The 16,926-nt window shown below is 45.3% G+C and overlaps 1 protein-coding gene across 3 annotated transcripts in view; it reads right to left on the bottom strand.

Moving 5' to 3' along the window:
- Window positions 1-316: 316 nt before the first annotated feature.
- Window positions 317-16,926, bottom strand: part of LOC135522337 (protein Aster-A-like) — a 36,686-nt gene continuing 20,076 nt past the window's right edge. For all 3 annotated transcript variants that reach the window (XM_064948486.1, XM_064948488.1, XM_064948487.1), the window contains 13 exons: window positions 14,865-14,945; window positions 13,017-13,135; window positions 12,368-12,665; window positions 11,735-11,891; window positions 10,670-10,816; window positions 7,967-8,088; window positions 7,405-7,547; window positions 6,683-6,786; window positions 6,173-6,391; window positions 5,806-5,884; window positions 4,971-5,078; window positions 2,966-3,086; window positions 317-2,810 (listed from right to left, as the gene is read on the bottom strand). In XM_064948486.1, the coding sequence (XP_064804558.1) occupies window positions 2,709-2,810; window positions 2,966-3,086; window positions 4,971-5,078; window positions 5,806-5,884; window positions 6,173-6,391; window positions 6,683-6,786; window positions 7,405-7,547; window positions 7,967-8,088; window positions 10,670-10,816; window positions 11,735-11,891; window positions 12,368-12,665; window positions 13,017-13,135; window positions 14,865-14,945 (1,800 nt within the window). In that variant the 3' untranslated portion in view covers window positions 317-2,708. The remainder of the gene's footprint in view (window positions 2,811-2,965; window positions 3,087-4,970; window positions 5,079-5,805; window positions 5,885-6,172; window positions 6,392-6,682; window positions 6,787-7,404; window positions 7,548-7,966; window positions 8,089-10,669; window positions 10,817-11,734; window positions 11,892-12,367; window positions 12,666-13,016; window positions 13,136-14,864; window positions 14,946-16,926) is intronic.

Raw genomic sequence — 16,926 nt, 5'->3', positions numbered from 1 at the left:
TTATCTAAGAGGGGAAGCAGTACAGGTGGGAGTCACCCAATAACCGCCCTTAAACATATAGATATAGCAGATCTATTAATGTCACAGGAAATCATCATAACAGTGTCTTCCTGCTCCTTGGTAATGATGTAGGCCAGTAGTACAAATGTGTTTGTAGGTCAATTGACAGTATCGATCTACATGGACTTTGTCTGAAGTCGCTGTCATTGGCAGACATCTAAATCAATTAAATGCTTTGCCTGAACAGGTCAAACCAACAGATCAGCTTGAATTTGGACACAATGGGAAGTCAGAAAGATGACATAATTACACAGGCTGTTTTGAAATACTTTTTTAGTTAAACTTTATGAAAATGGTTGATGACACACACACACACACTTTAAAAAAAATAAACACTCCGATGAGTTGTTGCATATTTTAGAACTTTTCATTTCTCTCCAGGGCATTGTGTACAATCAAATCTTTTACAGTACATTTGCTCCCCCGACCCCCCCACCCCACTTTCCTCCCTGAACCTAATAAATACAGTACATCCTTTGATCACTCACTGTTTGGCCGTGCACAGCAAGGCTCACACACTTACACAGCTGACTTACTCAGTGCACAGGCAAGAGACGGAAGGAGTGGGGGGGGCAGTACAACGATGGAAGAGAGAGAAGAAGAGTGAAAAGGACAATAGGAGGGGAGATGAAAGGGAAAATAATTAGGAAAAGACAAGATGGTTTTTGATAGTGAGCGGGAATCAGAGGTTGGGGGAGTGAGCAGAAGATAAAATGAGATGACCCTCCGACAAACAAAAACAATAAGAAACAAGACAGACTACAAAATAAAGATATAAAATGAAAAAGGAACAACATATAAACATCAATTTGAACTCACAAAAAAACAATACTGCAACATTTCCCTTTATCCAGGCCTACACTTCTGGTTGGTCCTTTTTAAGTCCAGCCCAGTTTACACTAGAAAGTCACTAGTTTATTGCATCTCTCTGTTTATCTGGTCTACAAAGTCTGCGTCCTAAAGGGCACATTATTTCCTATGTAGTGCACTACACTATAAAGGGAATGGGGTGCTATTTGGGATGCAGAGCCTGGGTCTACAGAGTACAGTCAGTAACCCTGAAACACTTCAAGTCCAATCCAATAACACAATTAGAAGTTGACCAAGTTACAAGAAAAAAAGAAGAAAAAGTATCAGACAAAAACAAACTCAATCATATTCACCTTAATAATACCAAATGTAACAGTGACAATGTGACGTTGAGGACACTCCTTTCTAATACACATATATCTCCATCTTGTCCAACTCCAGATCTTCGCTTGCTTGTCTCATTTTGCCCTAAACACAATTTAGTGATATACTACTTTTTACACATTCAAAAGTAGTATAAAAATCACCAAATATTCTTATTGCTATGACCAGTAAATATAAAAGATTAACTTAATAGCTCTTTCTTGGTCCGCGCTGAAGCATTAACACAGAACATATAGGGGGAAAAAGAAATCACTCGTGTTGAGAGCGGGACAGGACTTTTCGAAATCAAAGTCGAGCTAAATAAATACTGTAACGGTCTGGCGCGCACACTCATCATTCGCTCGGCTCGCAATTCTCGAAACAACCCAGTCACCCTCAAAAAGACAGCTAACGATAAAAACGAGCTAGTAGAGGATTTAGGAGTATTTTTGTATTATTAACGTCGACAAATAAAAAATAAAGTATTGTTTGGAAATTATTCTCCAATAGCAGATCAAGTCTAAGATGGAAGCTGCTGATCCCAGATGGAGAGAGAATGAGAGAGCGAGAACGAAAAAAAAAAAAAGTGTTAGAAACAGGAGACTTTCTGTAATCCATCAGAGCTTTCCCCTCCCTCGTCATGTGTCCCTCATTTCCAGAGGCTCAAGGGGGACTAAGCTGAGCGGACCCCTCACACTGAGGCACATAAGTCCCCTAGGCTGGCTTCAGCTGGGAACAGAGCCATAGCTGTTTATCAGGGCTGGGAAAGCTCCCAATTTCCCAAATGTCAGAGTACATCCATTTTGAAACGCAAAGTTAAATCTGGGTTGGCCCATTTTGAGAAATGCAGTCGGTCCAAGTCAAGTCAGTCCGTTATGAAATGCGCTGGACCAGAGTCTGTCCATTTGAAACGCAGCAGCAGGGCTGCATATGTTGAAATGCAGTAGTTCGTCCGCTTTCTTTTGAAAATGTCTCTTGGATTCTCAAGCAGGGGAGATGGTTCAGGGTGAGCAGCATGGTTGGTTGCATGCGAGGAGCAGATGGTACTATACAAACTGGCCAGCCTTTAACCCTGACTGTGGCAGATATGAATGGCTCACCGTGCTATGTTATTGCTGTAGTCCTGAAGACATTCCCAGTCTGTCTGGACGTGAGAGAAGGTGGGACTTTACCATTGCAGGTTACTCAGACTGAGGTGTGGGGAGTTATGGGTAGTGTAGTACCCCAAAGGTCACTCCCCACCCACCTCATTGCAGGTTGCTCAGACTGAGGCGTGGGGACCTCCCATCCCCCACATCTCTCCCTGTCCGTTTTGAGTAGAGAAGCAGGAGCGGAGCTTGGGATCAGGTGAGAGAGTGTCACTCTCCCTGATTGGCCCAGCTGGACCCTCCCCCTCTGGCCACCTCCACCTTGGTTCTCTCCCCCCGCGGTCCATTCATACCCACTTGAGGGTTGGAGGGTGGAGGGAGGGAGGATCAGTGCTCAGTGAGAGACTCTGAAGTGGGGTTCGAGGGGGGATCCTGCTGGACTTCTGGAGTGACGACGCCTCGGTGGAGCTTTTCCAACGACTGTTTCATCTGAGGGAGAGAGAGAGGACAGAGGAGGAGGCTAATGTCATTACGACAGCCGTCATGACTCACTCATGAATAACAGTGAAGCCGTTTTTAAGCCTTATGGAACGATGCGTGCAAATGATGCGTGCACATGCTTGGACACACACACACACACACACCTGGTCTAGCAGAGTGACTGAGGATTGGACAATCTGTTGCCATTTGCCCAGCTGGGCCTGGTGGAACTGTCTCTGGAGCTGCAACACCTGGGCCCACTCTCCTGCAGACTGGGGTAGAGGACTGGATGGAGAGAAGAGAGGAGAAGAATGAAAGGGAGAGATAGAGAGAGAAGAACAGTTAATTCACATGCTAAAAATGCATCTCTGGTAGTAAGTAATATCCAATGAAAGTGCTGGTTTGTTCTTGAGCAACGGAAGAGAACAAATCATAGAACAAAACATAACAGTGGGAATCAGAGGTGCATTCAGTTCTAGTTTAAATCTGGTTTTCAATCAAAAGGAGAACAGGAAGCCTCCTGGGTGGCGCAGCGGTCTAAGGCACTGCATCGCTGTGTCACCAGAGACTCTGGGTTCGAGCCCAGGCTCTGTTGCAGCCGGCCGCAACCGGGAGGTCCATGGGGCAACGCACAATTTGCCTAGTGTCGTCCAGGTTAGGCCGGAAGGGATATCCTTATCTAATCGCTTACTAGCGACTCCTGTGGCGGGCCGGGCGCAGTGCACGCTAACCAGGTGCACGCCAGGTGCACGGTGTTTCCTCCGACACATTGGTGCGGCTGGCTTCCGGGTTGGATACGTGCTGTGTTAACAAGCAGTGCGGCTTGGTGGGTTGTGTTTCGGAGGACGCGTGTGTCATGACGTTGGCCTGGGGGTTAGGTCATAAACAGTAACATAAACATAAACGACAGTCATAAATACCTCTTTCTCCTCTCTCTACCCTACTGAGGTTGCATTTGCAAAACCCTTGGTTAACAGAGATTCTGGGAACATCAGAAGGTGGGGGGAAATGAAGGGGGGTGAAATGAACTATATTCTGGTAATCCGAGCAACAGACTTAATGAATATGATGTCAGTTCGGTTGTCATCTGAGACATTCGCATCAATGATATGACAAACTCTACAGTGGAAAGTCTACACATCAGAGTTCACATGGAATTGTTGTTCAATTTAAATGTTTGAATATTGACGACAATATAACCTCCTGTTCCGAGGATGTGAGGACGACGGTCCGATGGTTCAGATAATAACTACAGAACGAAGCCAACATCAGCGTGAGCTTGGTAGCGAATGGTATGAATTTTGAACTCTTATTCACTACAGAAGTGATACCTCCTAGCCGTTGAGTTAGCAACAGCAGATGAAAACAAGGGTTAGGAAGGAACAGACAGAGTATCCCGTCTATCACCCAACAATGTTACTACAACATAACAAAATTGACAACCTAGAGACATTCTTCAAAGGACTCGGTTGGGCAACACGGCTTCCATCTAACACCAACCTACCGAAGCTCAGAGTAAATATTTATTGTATTTTCCCTTTCCAAATGGGCGGTAATTTAGAATGCATAAGATGCTGTATTTTCGATAGCACAGCTTCTTCCCTTTGTTCCTCAGTCTTCCCGCTCTTTCACTCAAACCCAGCCCTTTTCTTTTGTGTAACAAGCTGTCATATCTGTTCTGCCCGCATATCTGTTCTGATGTCATTTGTAATCAAGTTATGATTTAATTATGTGGATGTGTAATTCTTTGTGATTAATTATTTATTTACTAAATACCTAACTAAACACAATTTTGTTTTGCCGATTCAACTTGTGAGTCAGGGTTCATGCAGATAACCAGGTTAATTAGTAGTTAATTACATTTACATGATTAGCTCAATCAGGTGATATTAATTACGGAGAAATTATTTTATAGAATAGCATGTCACATCAATTAATCTGGCATAGCCAGACACGACACATGGCTTTCGACCTTCGTCTCTCCCGAGCCCGTACGGGAGTTGCAGCGATGAGGCAAGATAGTAACTACTAAAAATTGGGTACCACGAAATTGGGGAGAAAAAGGGGGGTAAAAAAGAAAAGAAAAAAAAGAAAAGGAGAACAGGACAGTGTCCTCTGATGGGTAAGTAGTAATGACTATAATATAAAGATGTATCCTGGCTTGGTTACCTGTCAGACAGAGAGAAGGAGTGCCACGTCTCCAGTGTGTGTGCAGCTCTCTCCAGAGAACACAGCTTGTAAAACAAGAGCATGTTTAGGGCCACCAACACCACCAGACTAGAGGAGAGAGAGAGAGGAGAGGTGATAGGACAAAACAGCATGGAACGAGAGAGAGAGAGAGGGTAAATGTATTGACGTTAGTATGGGCCAAAAACGGAGGGAGCGAGACTGGGTTATGAATAAAGGGAATATGAGAACTCGAGGAGGAATGGAAAAGTGGTTGCGCACCTCAAACTGTAACACAGCACAAAATGTTTTTGGACAACAGAGCATACTAGACCATCAAATGACAGCGCAGACGCCACAACGCCAAACAGTCATTCAACGAGACATTGACGATGTGACACCCAGTCTCTTATTATACTGTACCTGACACAGATCCTATGCACATGAAGCGATAGAGAGAGAGAGACAGTTGGAGGCCGTCAGTAAGCAGAGGAGATATACATTTTCATTGACTGCCCCCCCCCACCCCTCAAAACACTGACGACATGGACTACAGAAACAAAGAAACAAGACTCATTTGTTACATACTGTGGTGATTACGGTAATGCCACAGGGATGAGAAGTCCCCAAAAACACTCACAATCACTCACAAAAGGTCCAATCCCAACTTGAGTTTAGTGTAGGTTATGTATTGATGTCAATAGGAGGATTGTGTGAAACATATCTCAAGTATGGATTCATCCTAAAGCTGATACGCTGGACAAGATTAGGCCATTGATAATTCCCCTAGGGGAAACGATCAGCGTTTCTTTTCACACACCCCGAGGTCAGAACTCACATGAAGCTGACTATGAGCAGTATGGTAGAGATGCTGTTGCCTCCGCCACGCGACCGCTCTCCGTGCTTGTACTGACCACCTGGTCAAAGGGAGAAACGCATTACTTCCTGCCAGAAGAGCCTGGATGCAGTTCCAAAATCACACCAGCAGATGTCAGTGTATAAAGCAAAGAGGAACACCAGTGGCATCTGACATTTAGCTGTATGAATCATCATAAACCTGGAGACAAATAAGTTTGATTGACACATTTGAGGTAATCGTTGAACTCTGCTTGACAATCTTTTATATGGGTCTTATTTATCAGGTGTCAAACAGAAGAATATTAACTGATGCATCTCCTGACACCACCACGACCCTGTTGACTCACCCGCCTCTCTCCGCTCCTCTCCTATTCCCCGGTCCCCGCGCTCTCCACCTCCCACGCCACCTCCCTCTCTTTCCCGGTCCGCCAGGCGCCGGGAGCAGGTGCGTTTGCGTCGCCGCAGGGCCGGGGGTGTCTTGGCAGAGTCTGCCCCCACCACATCCCCAGAGGTCACCACTGACACCTCAGACTGGAGCAGGGTCTCCAGCTTACACACCTCACTCTCTGATAGGGAGGGAGGGAGAGAGAGACAGCGACAAAGAAACACAGAGAGGGGGAGAGAGAGGGGGAGAGAGACAGAGAGGGAGAGAGAGACAGAGAGGGAGAGAGAGAGAGAGGGAGAGAGAGAGAGAGGGAGAGAGAGACAGAGGGAGAGAGAGACAGAGGGAGAGAGAGACAGAGGGAGAGAGACAGAGACATAACCAGAAAGAACCAAAAAGAGAGGTAAACAATAAGAACACAGACACTTCTTTATCCCGAGTAGGAGAATAAGACTACAATGTAAGTCAGTCTCACCCATGTGTCTGTAGTACTCCTCGATGCCACTCCAGGTGTTCTTCTCGATGAGCGCCTTCACCAGGCTCCACGGCTGCTTCTTGTAGCAGATATCTGACGAAACCCTGCAGACACACAAGCAGCCACAACTCAGAGTCCATCACACTGTAAACAGTAAGCCATCCCTGAAGCACTCTGCATCACTAGACATAATGCACGGTACTGCACATACCTGGGATCCCCAACAGAATTAAATAGAACGTATTATACAACAGTATTATATGACATCTCTAAAGGGATCACACGGTTCACCAACGACAGAAGCTACAAACGTATCATAATGAACACCGATCCGCCACTCGTGTGATGGCGCCGACAGACCTGGCAGTTCTGCTTCTAGCATTTCGCTACGCCCTCAATAGCAATCTGATAAATATGTGTATGTGACCAATAAATCTGATTTTGAATTAAACTTGCACCTCTTAGAACAGTTTAAAAAGGACACATCATCCATATCGGGTGTATTTTATGTGACGTAAGAACATAAGCTCGCGGTTTCTAAGGCAGTGAGTTCACCTGGTACATACAACATTTAGTAGGTTAGCCTGTTAGCACAAAAAAAAAAGTTGTTTCAAAACAACTAAATGTTCCTATTGCCATTTGATCTGCACAGGCGACTCATACACAAACTATTAGTCAAAAGGCCTTCTTCAATGTGCTGGGTGGTGAAAGTAGGTATATACCGGAGTCTGCTCTTGTTCTTGTTGATGGCGGTGAGACAGTAGCGGTGCACGGTGTAGAAGTAGTCCTGGTAGGGGATGCCCGAGGTAATGACCTCCGAGTCCACCACGTAACACTCGCCCGGCGCACTGTTCTTAAACAGCGTCTGGATGGAACGAGGGAAAAAAAGGTGTCAGCGTTAGCGAATGATCTACGGGGGTGTGTCTCGATCCTCAGAAGGCGAGTCAAGTCAAGTCTTGTTCTCCAACCCAGTGGAGACTCCCAACTCCAACGTCTCCGTGCCGTGACCTAGATTTTGTGTTGTTGTTGTGTGAACCGGATATTCAAACCAGAACATGGGAGGACAATGGAGGCTGGTATCACTTTAGAAATCGGAGGACAGGCTCATTGTAATGGCTGGAATTAATTGAATGGAACCCTATCAAACACATCAAATCTATATGTTTGATCCGGTTCCATTCATTACAATGAGCCAGTCGTCTGATTTAACGTGACACCAGCTACCACTATTGTTGACCAAATGTTTTTTTTAAACTGTCAAATCCAACGTGCTGACTGACTGACCTGAGTTTCCACTACGGGGGCGGTCTTGGGGCCCAGGGGGTTGTTGATGGCGATGGTGTAACTCAGGATCCGGTTGGTGTTCCCACTGCAGCTGTCCTGCTGCCACTCGCGAACAGACAGGTCTGAGAGGGACAGAGAGAGAGGACAAGGAAAAGAATGAGGGAGGGAGTGAGTGTGTGTGAGGGAGAGAGAGAGAAAAGTAAGTGAGAGAAATCGAGAGAAAGGACAGAATGAGATGAAGACAGAGAAAAGCGAGAGGGACACGGCACCGCTTCAGAGGGAAATGCACTAATTAAAGCCACACAATGTCCTCAAAAGCTGGCAGGGGCACAAACCAGGGAGGCCACCAACCAACCAACTCCACGCCTCTATGGCAGCATCTAATAAACGACAACTTTAGGGTACTGTGCTAAGAACAACGAATATGCAGAGCCCTGTACTGCTTCTCTCAAAACAGACAATATCATATATATCAGGTGTTGAAGAAAAAAAAGAGAGCGAGAGAGACAGATGGAGGAAGGTTAACACAGCGTAAACAAACACAGTGGACTGCTCATTAGCGCAACAACACACTGGCCTATGTCTGAGAAGAGGGGAAGGAAGGGGGCGGAGGGGGGAGACCCTGACCGCATCCCAAATGGCACCCTATTATTCATGTAGGGAATAGGCCAAGATGCCATTATTTGGGACAGCTCCAGTCTAAGCACTAAGAGGATAATAACAATCATTCCATCCCCGTACATGACGACAGCCATACTGCGTGGAGCAGCAGAGACGTCCTACAGATGAGCACCAGTGTATCAGGAGATAGTCGGTCGGGTGGAAGAGGCGGCAATGAGCGTCTCACGCAGTAACACTCCTAGGCCGCATCCCAAGCGGCACCGCATTCCCTAAATAGAGCACCACGTTTGACCAGGGCCCTGGTCAAAGGAAATGCACTATATACGGAATAGGGTGCCATCTTGAACGCAGCCCTAAAGCTTTACTGTACAAGCCCTGGAGGAGTGGACTTTAGGAAGGGCTGATCAGTCACATGGAATGAACTAAGCATTTAGCATCCTATCGTGTTGTAGCCTATTCATGTTTCTAGGCAGACTATCACTAGTACTGGGAAACTAGTGTGTGTACAGGAATGTACTCTAGAAACAACGTTTCTACTTAAAAAAAATGTAAGGAGCTATTTGGAAACGGAATGAAAACAGAATGACCAGAAAGGGAGAGGGCTCAAGAGGAACAAAAACGAGAACGTTGCCAATGCCAACCATGTGTAAGATCAACAAAGAGTGTGTGTGTGTCTCCGCGTATGTACAGTGGCTTGCGAAAGTATTCACCCCCTTGGCATTTTTCCTATTTTGTTGCCTTACAACCTGGAATTAAAATATATTTTTGAGGGTTTGTATCATTGGATTTACACCATTAATAACACCATGCCTACCACTTTGAAGATGTCAAATATTTATTGTTTGTTTCACGATAAAAATAATAATAAAAATAGAACACCTGAGCATAACTATTCACCCCCCCAAAGTCAATACTTTGTAGAGCCACCTTTGACAGCAATTACAGCTGCAAGTCTCTTGGGGTATGTCTCTATAAGCTTGGCACATCTAGCCACTGGGATTTTTGCCCATTCTTCAAGGCAAAACTGCTCCAGCTCCTTCAAGTTGGATGGGTTCTGCTGGTGTACAGCAATCTTTAAATCATACCACAGATTCTCAATTGGATTGACGTCTGGGCTTTGACTAGGCCATTCCAAGACATTTAAATGTTTCCCCGTAAACCACCAGTGTTTCTTTAGCAGTATGCTTAGGGTCATTGTCCTGCTGGAGGGTGAACCTCCGTCCCAGTCTCAAATCTCTGGAAGACAAACGGGTTTCCCTCAAGAAATTATCTGTATTTAGCGCCATCCATCATTCCTTCAATTCTGACCAGTTTCCCAGTCCATGCCGATGAAAAACATCCCCATAGCATGATGCTGCCACCACCATGCTTCACTGTGAGGAGGGTGTTCTCGGGGTGATGAGGTGTTGGCTTAAAGTGGTTCTATGGACAGCTCCTTCAGGGTCATCTTTGGTCTCTTCGTTGCCTCTCTGATTAATGCCCTCCTTGCCTGGTCCGTAAGTTTTGGTGAGCGGCCCTCTCTTGGAAGGTTTGCTGTGGTGCTATGTTCATTCCATTTATTAATAATAGATTTAATGGTGCTCCGTGGGATGTTCAAAGTTTCTGATATTTTTTCATAACCCAACCCTGATCTGTACTTCTCCACAACTATGACCCTGACCTGTTTGGAGAACTCCTTGGTCTTTATGGTGCCACCCCTTGCTTAGTGGTGTTGCAGACTCTGGGCCCTTTCAGAACAGGTGTAAATATACTGAGATCATGTGACCGATCATGTGACTTAGATTGCACACAGGTGGACTTTATTTGACAAATTATATGACTTCTGAAGGTAATTGGTTGCACCAGATCTTATTTAGGGGCTTCATAGAAAAGGGGGTGAATTCATATGCACACGCCACTTTTCCGTTTAGAATTATTTTGCATTTTTGGAAACAAATTATTTTTTAAATTTCACTTCACCAATTTGGACTATTTTGTGTATGTCACATTACATGAAATCCAAATAAATTAAAATATGGAACAATATGAATGTGTATGTGAAGAACAGGTGTGAGAGTGTGTACACGTTTGCACTGTACGGACCTGTGAAGTGGCGCTGGGAGAAGAGATGCTGGATGAAGTGTGTGTCTGCGGAGAAGAGCAGGTCATGCAGCTTGTCCACGCTCATGCGCACCACCATGTTGATGTGCAGCCGGCCAGCCAGGTCCGCACAGAACGACTCCACCTCGTCTGGACGGGGACAGAGTTACACAGTCGTCACGACTATAGTAGAGATACCACAGGTGAGATCAAGTCTAATCATCAGAATTTCTATGATAGATTTTTTAAATGTTATATCCCCCCAGGATTTGTTGCAACTGCATTGACAAACAGGGCCTAGATAAGCTGGCTTGCCAATCAACTTCAATTCCAGTGTCAGATGAAATGGCTTTTCAAGTCAATTAAATATAAAAACTTTCAGCGATAATGGGGAGGATAATGTCCTTTTTGTTGACGAGAGACACAGTTTAACACAGTTCTGTTTGAGCAGAAGAGAACTGTAAAAGACTTCCCACTTTGCAGGCCTCAAAGTAAATACATTGTGGTTGCGAACACTAGCACAGATCAGACTTCTGTAACGTGAACGTTGCACTTTATCGGTCAAATCAGTCACTATATATTGTTTTTCTGCTCCTAGTACTCTGTCATCTGCTAAGTGAATGATGACGTCTCGAGTTTCCTCTTGAGTTTTGCCTTTAATGCAGCAAGTAACAGTCTGTTCTCAGGAGAGAACCATGACTACAGTAATGTAGGTCCTACTAGACTACTATTATGGTATCAACAGGAAGGGAGTATTTGCAGTAGTTTCAACTGGCGTTCTCTTCTGCATCTACACTAATCTGAGAAAAAAGGATAGCTGAAAGCAGCAGAGTGGAAACCAATCGCTTTCACCTGTCACCTTCTTTCAGATTAGTGGGAAGGAAGGAAAGGAGACGAGGAGAGAACCACCTTACGGACTATTAGAATTTCACCTTTGAAGTGTCTACAATCCCATCTTTCCCTCTCAAATCTCCCACGTCTGCATCAGATTAAAATGTATTTTCTATGTTTGCCTAAACGTAAATGTTTTTCCATTAAACTACTCTCCTGTGGGCTCCAGGAACTCACCCTCTTCCTGTGTGTCTGAGGAGTTGCTGGGGTCAGTGGGCAGCTCGTCGTCGTTGGTGAGCTGGTCCAATGAGGAGAGGTTTCCCAGGCTGGTGGCAGACGGGGGCATCATGTGATTTGCAGACTCCAACAGGATGTCCCCGCCCTCCTCCACATACTAGGAAATGGCATGTGAAGGGAGAGAAAGGGAGAGTTAGTTACCACACGCCGTGAGGTCATTAAGGCAGAAACGCACACCAGCACAGCAATCCCACATCCCAAATAACACCCTATTCCCTATATAGTGCACTACTTTTGACCAGGGCCATAGCACCCTATTGCCTGTAGTACACTATATAGGGAAGAGGGTGCCATTTGGAACACAGCATTAACATTACATCCGAGACGGATGGCTGTTTAGAGTCAACACGCGCCTCTGATCTACTGGGGTATGACTGGGGTATATGTATCCTATCAAGATAAACCACGGAACAGTCATAATTATGAAACTATCTCTAAAGTCAGTTCAAAGTTATATACACCCCCCCTCCACCGATGCCCTGGGTCATATTCACTTAAAACAAAGTTTTTAAACATTTTACCCTAATGACTACAACCCTGTAGTTCCCTGGCATGAAATCAAATAAAACTCACGAAAGAGGCAGCAGCCGAGGCGGGGGCGGACAAGGAGGCGGTGTGTGTGGTGGAGGGCAGGGAGCTCTGGGAGCTAGGCGGGCTGGGGTCCGGGGGGTCGAGAGAGGGGCTGCCGGGGATGTCTACGGGCAGACAGGTGGATGAGGAGGGAGGAGAGGAGCCCAGACCACCGCTGGCTAGGAGGGGGCCACTGGGGAACAAGGCTGCCATGGAGGGGGGCGAGCTGCCCAGAGAAGCTATGGCCCCCAAGGAGCTGAGGTCCAACAGGTCAGAGACAGAGACGGACTCTTCCACTGGCCTGAGATGTGTGGGGGGATGGAAGGAGAGGTTGAACGATACACAAGAGACAGAAAGAGAGAGAGAGAGAGAGAGAGATGAAGGGGACAGAAAAAGGGCAGTACAGGGGAAAGAGGGCGAAAACGAGAGAATGAAGGACGGGAAGACAGAGAGGAGAAAAAGGAGGGAGAAACAGCATGATTTACAATTCACAATCCCAGTCGTGGCTTTTAATTGAAGGGATCGATAATCCAGAGACATCAAAGTTAACGGACGAGAGATCTAATTTAATGGACAACGTCAAACTAAATGGTTGCACGCACGCACACACACTTCAGACTTTTTCTCACACACAGCGAACATGTACACTCACAGTAGACCGTTAATGTGCTCGCCGGTGGGGGAGACATAGTCATCGTCTTCACTGGTGAGGCCCAGCTCAGTGCCGTAACACTGATGGACGATGTGCCACAGCTCCTTTGGGGACAGAGGCTGAGAGGAAACAGACATAAACAACATAAATAATATTGTTTGCCCCCTCTCAATTTGTGCCTTCGTTCCGACACGGTGATATACAGTGCCTTGCGAAAGTATTCGGCCCCCTTGAACTTTGCAACCTTTTGCCACATTTCAGGCTTCAAACAAAGATATAAAACTGTATTTTTTTGTGAAGAATCAACAACAAGTGGGACACAATCATGAAGTGGAACGACATTCATTGGAAATTTCAAACTTTTTTAACAAATCAAAAACTGAAAAATTGGGCGTGCAAAATTATTCAGCCCCTTTACTTTCAGTGCAGCAAACTCTCTCCAGAAGTTCAGTGAGGATCTCTGAATGATCCAATGTTGACCTAAATGACTAATGGTGATAAATACAATCCACCTGTGTGTAATCAAGTCTCCGTATAAATGCACCTGCACTGTGATAGTCTCAGAGGTCCGTTAAAAGCGCAGAGAGCATCATGAAGAACAAGGAACACACCAGGCAGGTCCGAGATACTGTTGTGAAGAAGTTTAAAGCCGGATTTGGATACAAAAAGATTTCCCAAGCTTTAAACATCCCAAGGAGCACTGTGCAAGCGATAATATTGAAATGGAAGGAGTATCAGACCACTGCAAATCTACCAAGACCTGGCCGTCCCTCTAAACTTTCAGCTCATACAAGGAGAAGACTGATCAGAGATGCATCCAAGAGGCCCATGATCACTCTGGATGAACTGCAGAGATCTACAGCTGAGGTGGGAGACTCTGTCCATAGGACAACAAACAGTCGTATATTGCACAAATCTGGCCTTTATGGAAGAGTGGCAAGAAGAAAGTGTCATTTAAAGTTTGCCACAAGCCACCTGGGAGACACACCAAACATGTGGAAGAAGGTGCTCTGGTCAGATGAAAACAAAATTGAACTTTTTGGCAACAATGCAAAACGTTATGTTTGGCATAAAAGCAACACAGCTCATCACCCTGACCATACCATCCCCACTGTCAAACATGGTGGTGGCATCATGGTTTGGGCCTGCTTTTCTTCAGCAGGGACAGGGAAGATGGTTAAAATTGATGGGAAGATGGATGGAGCCAAATACAGGACCATTCTGGAAAACCTGATGGAGTCTGCAAAAGACCTGGACTGACGGAGATTTGTCTTCCAACAAGACAATGATCCAAAACATAAAGCAAAATCTACAATGGAATGGTTCAAAAATAAACATATCCAGGTGTTAGAATGGCCAAGTCAAAGTCCAGACCTGAATCCAATCGAGAATCTGTGGAAAGAACTGAAAACTGCCAGTCACAAATGCTCTCCATCCAACCTCACTGAGCTCGAGCTGTTTTGCAAGGAGGAATGGGAAAAAATGTCAGTCTCTCGATGTGCAAAACTGATAGAGACATACCCCAAGCGACTTACAGCTGTAATCGCAGCAAAAGGTGGCGCTACAAAGTATTAACTTAAGGGGGCTGAATAATTTCTTCAGTTTTTGATTTGTTAAAAAAGTTTGAAATATCCAATAAATGTCGTTCCACTTCATGATTGTGTCCCACTTGTTGTTGATTCTTCACAAAAAAATACAGTTTTATATCTTTATGTTTGAAGCCTGAAATGTGGCAAAAGGTTCGCAAAGTTCAAGGGGGCCGAATACTTTCGCAAGGCACTGTATATGCCCAGTTAATGTCACACTGGCAGGAGTGTGAGAGCTGGAGGTGGGAGAGGAGGTGGGTACCTTGTCCATCAGTGCGTTCTGCCACAGTCTGAACATCATCATGTAGCTGCGGTCCCTCGCCCCGAAAGATGTGAAGAAGTGCTGGATGAAACGACAGAGATGGAATGATGGCCAAATATGACAATTGAATCGCGACCCAATATTATGGAATGTTGATCATTATATTTTGTAATATTGTATTGTAGCTGTCTTTTTGGGCAGGTTTCACTTGCTAAATAGACTCTCAATTGTGGTATTAAAAGGAAGCACACAGCCATATTAACTGAAAAACATTTACCAATTGAAGAGAATAAGTCATTTAATTTTAGACCACCAATTCAGGAGTGGGGTGTAATAAATGATCAGACTCAGAACATAACATTATTGGACTGGTTTTGATGTCAATGAAAAGTAACACATACCAGTGTTTAAAATAGAAGAAAACACCATCATTAGGAATTCTTAATTATCAATTACAATGTCAATAAATAAACAACCTTAATTTTTTTTTTTTTAAAGGTGTACATTTTTAACCAGATTACTAAAATGTAATATGAAAATGATAATGAATTAACAATAATAATTAACATAGTGAACAATAAGTCATTAACCTGTTTATTTATTTTGTGTGTGTTTGTGGGGCCTATCAGTGGGAAAGCTGGGGGTGTTTCTTTAGTTTGATAAGTTTATTTATTATTGAAGTCTGGGGTGATGGTTGACAGGGCAACTCTGAGGTCATGCTGGCTGTCCAGTTTTTTTCTGATTTTAGTTTGTTTTCAGCACTGCCATTGCAGAGAAGCCACTTTCAGACTGATCGGTACCTTGATTCTGATTGCATGACAAGCGAGAGCAGGATACTCTACCATTACACTCACCAGAACTGTCATTTCCGGGAAGCACATGCTCAGTCCACGATCAAATGACAACTCCACCAGCTGGCATCTCCGTTACTTGGCAACATGATGTTTCCCATCTCCACTCGATAGGGGTCCCTGTATCCAGTCATCTTGTCTCCTGTTCTCCTCCGGGAAGTAGTCACAAAACTTTCCCTGCAGCTTGACAAGATGCTATTTAACGGTGTGTCGCCGTGCGCTTTGTTGATCGGATTCTGAATCTTGAAATCAGCATTGGGAAACATGTTCATCCCTCCCGTTAGAAACATGACGGCAAGCCCAAACGGCAAGCTTCATCTTGAAGGCTTCCACTTCGTCCCCCTGTACAAATTGATTGTGCCCCCTCCCTTGCATTGACACATGGAGAAAATTTAGATCAAAAATATCCACCAGGTAGGCAACCTGCGCGAACGTTTCCTCACAATCGGAAAGTTCGGGCAGAGGGGACTTGTTTACCGAAAAAAACGCAGCAATCTCTGCTCGAAGCTCATAAAAGCGACCCAACACTTTACACCTGGAAAGCCAGTGAACCTCTGCATGATAAAGCACCTAATGGTGCTCCCTCCCCATATCCCTGCAGAAGGCCTGAAACACCTGCTTCTCCTAGAACTCTTTTTGATATAGTTGACACGCATGATCACATCCTGGAGTGTGGCGCGGAGCTCAGGCACCAGGTCCTTCGCTGCCAACGCCTCCCTATGTAGGAAGCAGTGGTTCCACGTCACACTCTGTGCTCTCTCCAGGATCCACTTTGCTACCCCGGAGTGCTTTCCCGACATGGCAGCTGCCCCATCAGTGGTCACACCGACGCACCCATCCCAGGCCAGTCCCACGGAGCCCAAGTGCATATCCATTGTGTTAAAGACAGGCTTTGCAGTGTTGTTGGTGGGCCGATCAGCACTTAAAAGGAACTGCTCCTAAAAGTTATTATCCCAGGCGTGTCTGACATAGACCATTAGAATTGCATGTTGAGCCAAATCTGTAGATTCATCAAGCTGCAGGGCGTAATGGCCATTTGGATGTCTGCCGTATTATGCCCTCAGACATGTCCTGGATTCTCCTGTCATTGGATAGGGGTGTGGTTTTCAAGTTGGTTGGCGGCAAACTCTCCCAAGATTTCAGTGCACATATCAATCACAGCAGGGAGTATGAGATCCTCTGCGCTGGTGTGGGATTCTTGGCACTTCGCA

This window comes from Oncorhynchus masou, chromosome 30 (assembly GCF_036934945.1).
Source record: "Oncorhynchus masou masou isolate Uvic2021 chromosome 30, UVic_Omas_1.1, whole genome shotgun sequence".
NCBI classification, from domain to species: Eukaryota; Metazoa; Chordata; class Actinopteri; order Salmoniformes; family Salmonidae; genus Oncorhynchus; species Oncorhynchus masou.
Note: the sequence above shows the minus strand (reverse complement) of the source record. Positions and strands in the feature narration are given on the sequence as shown.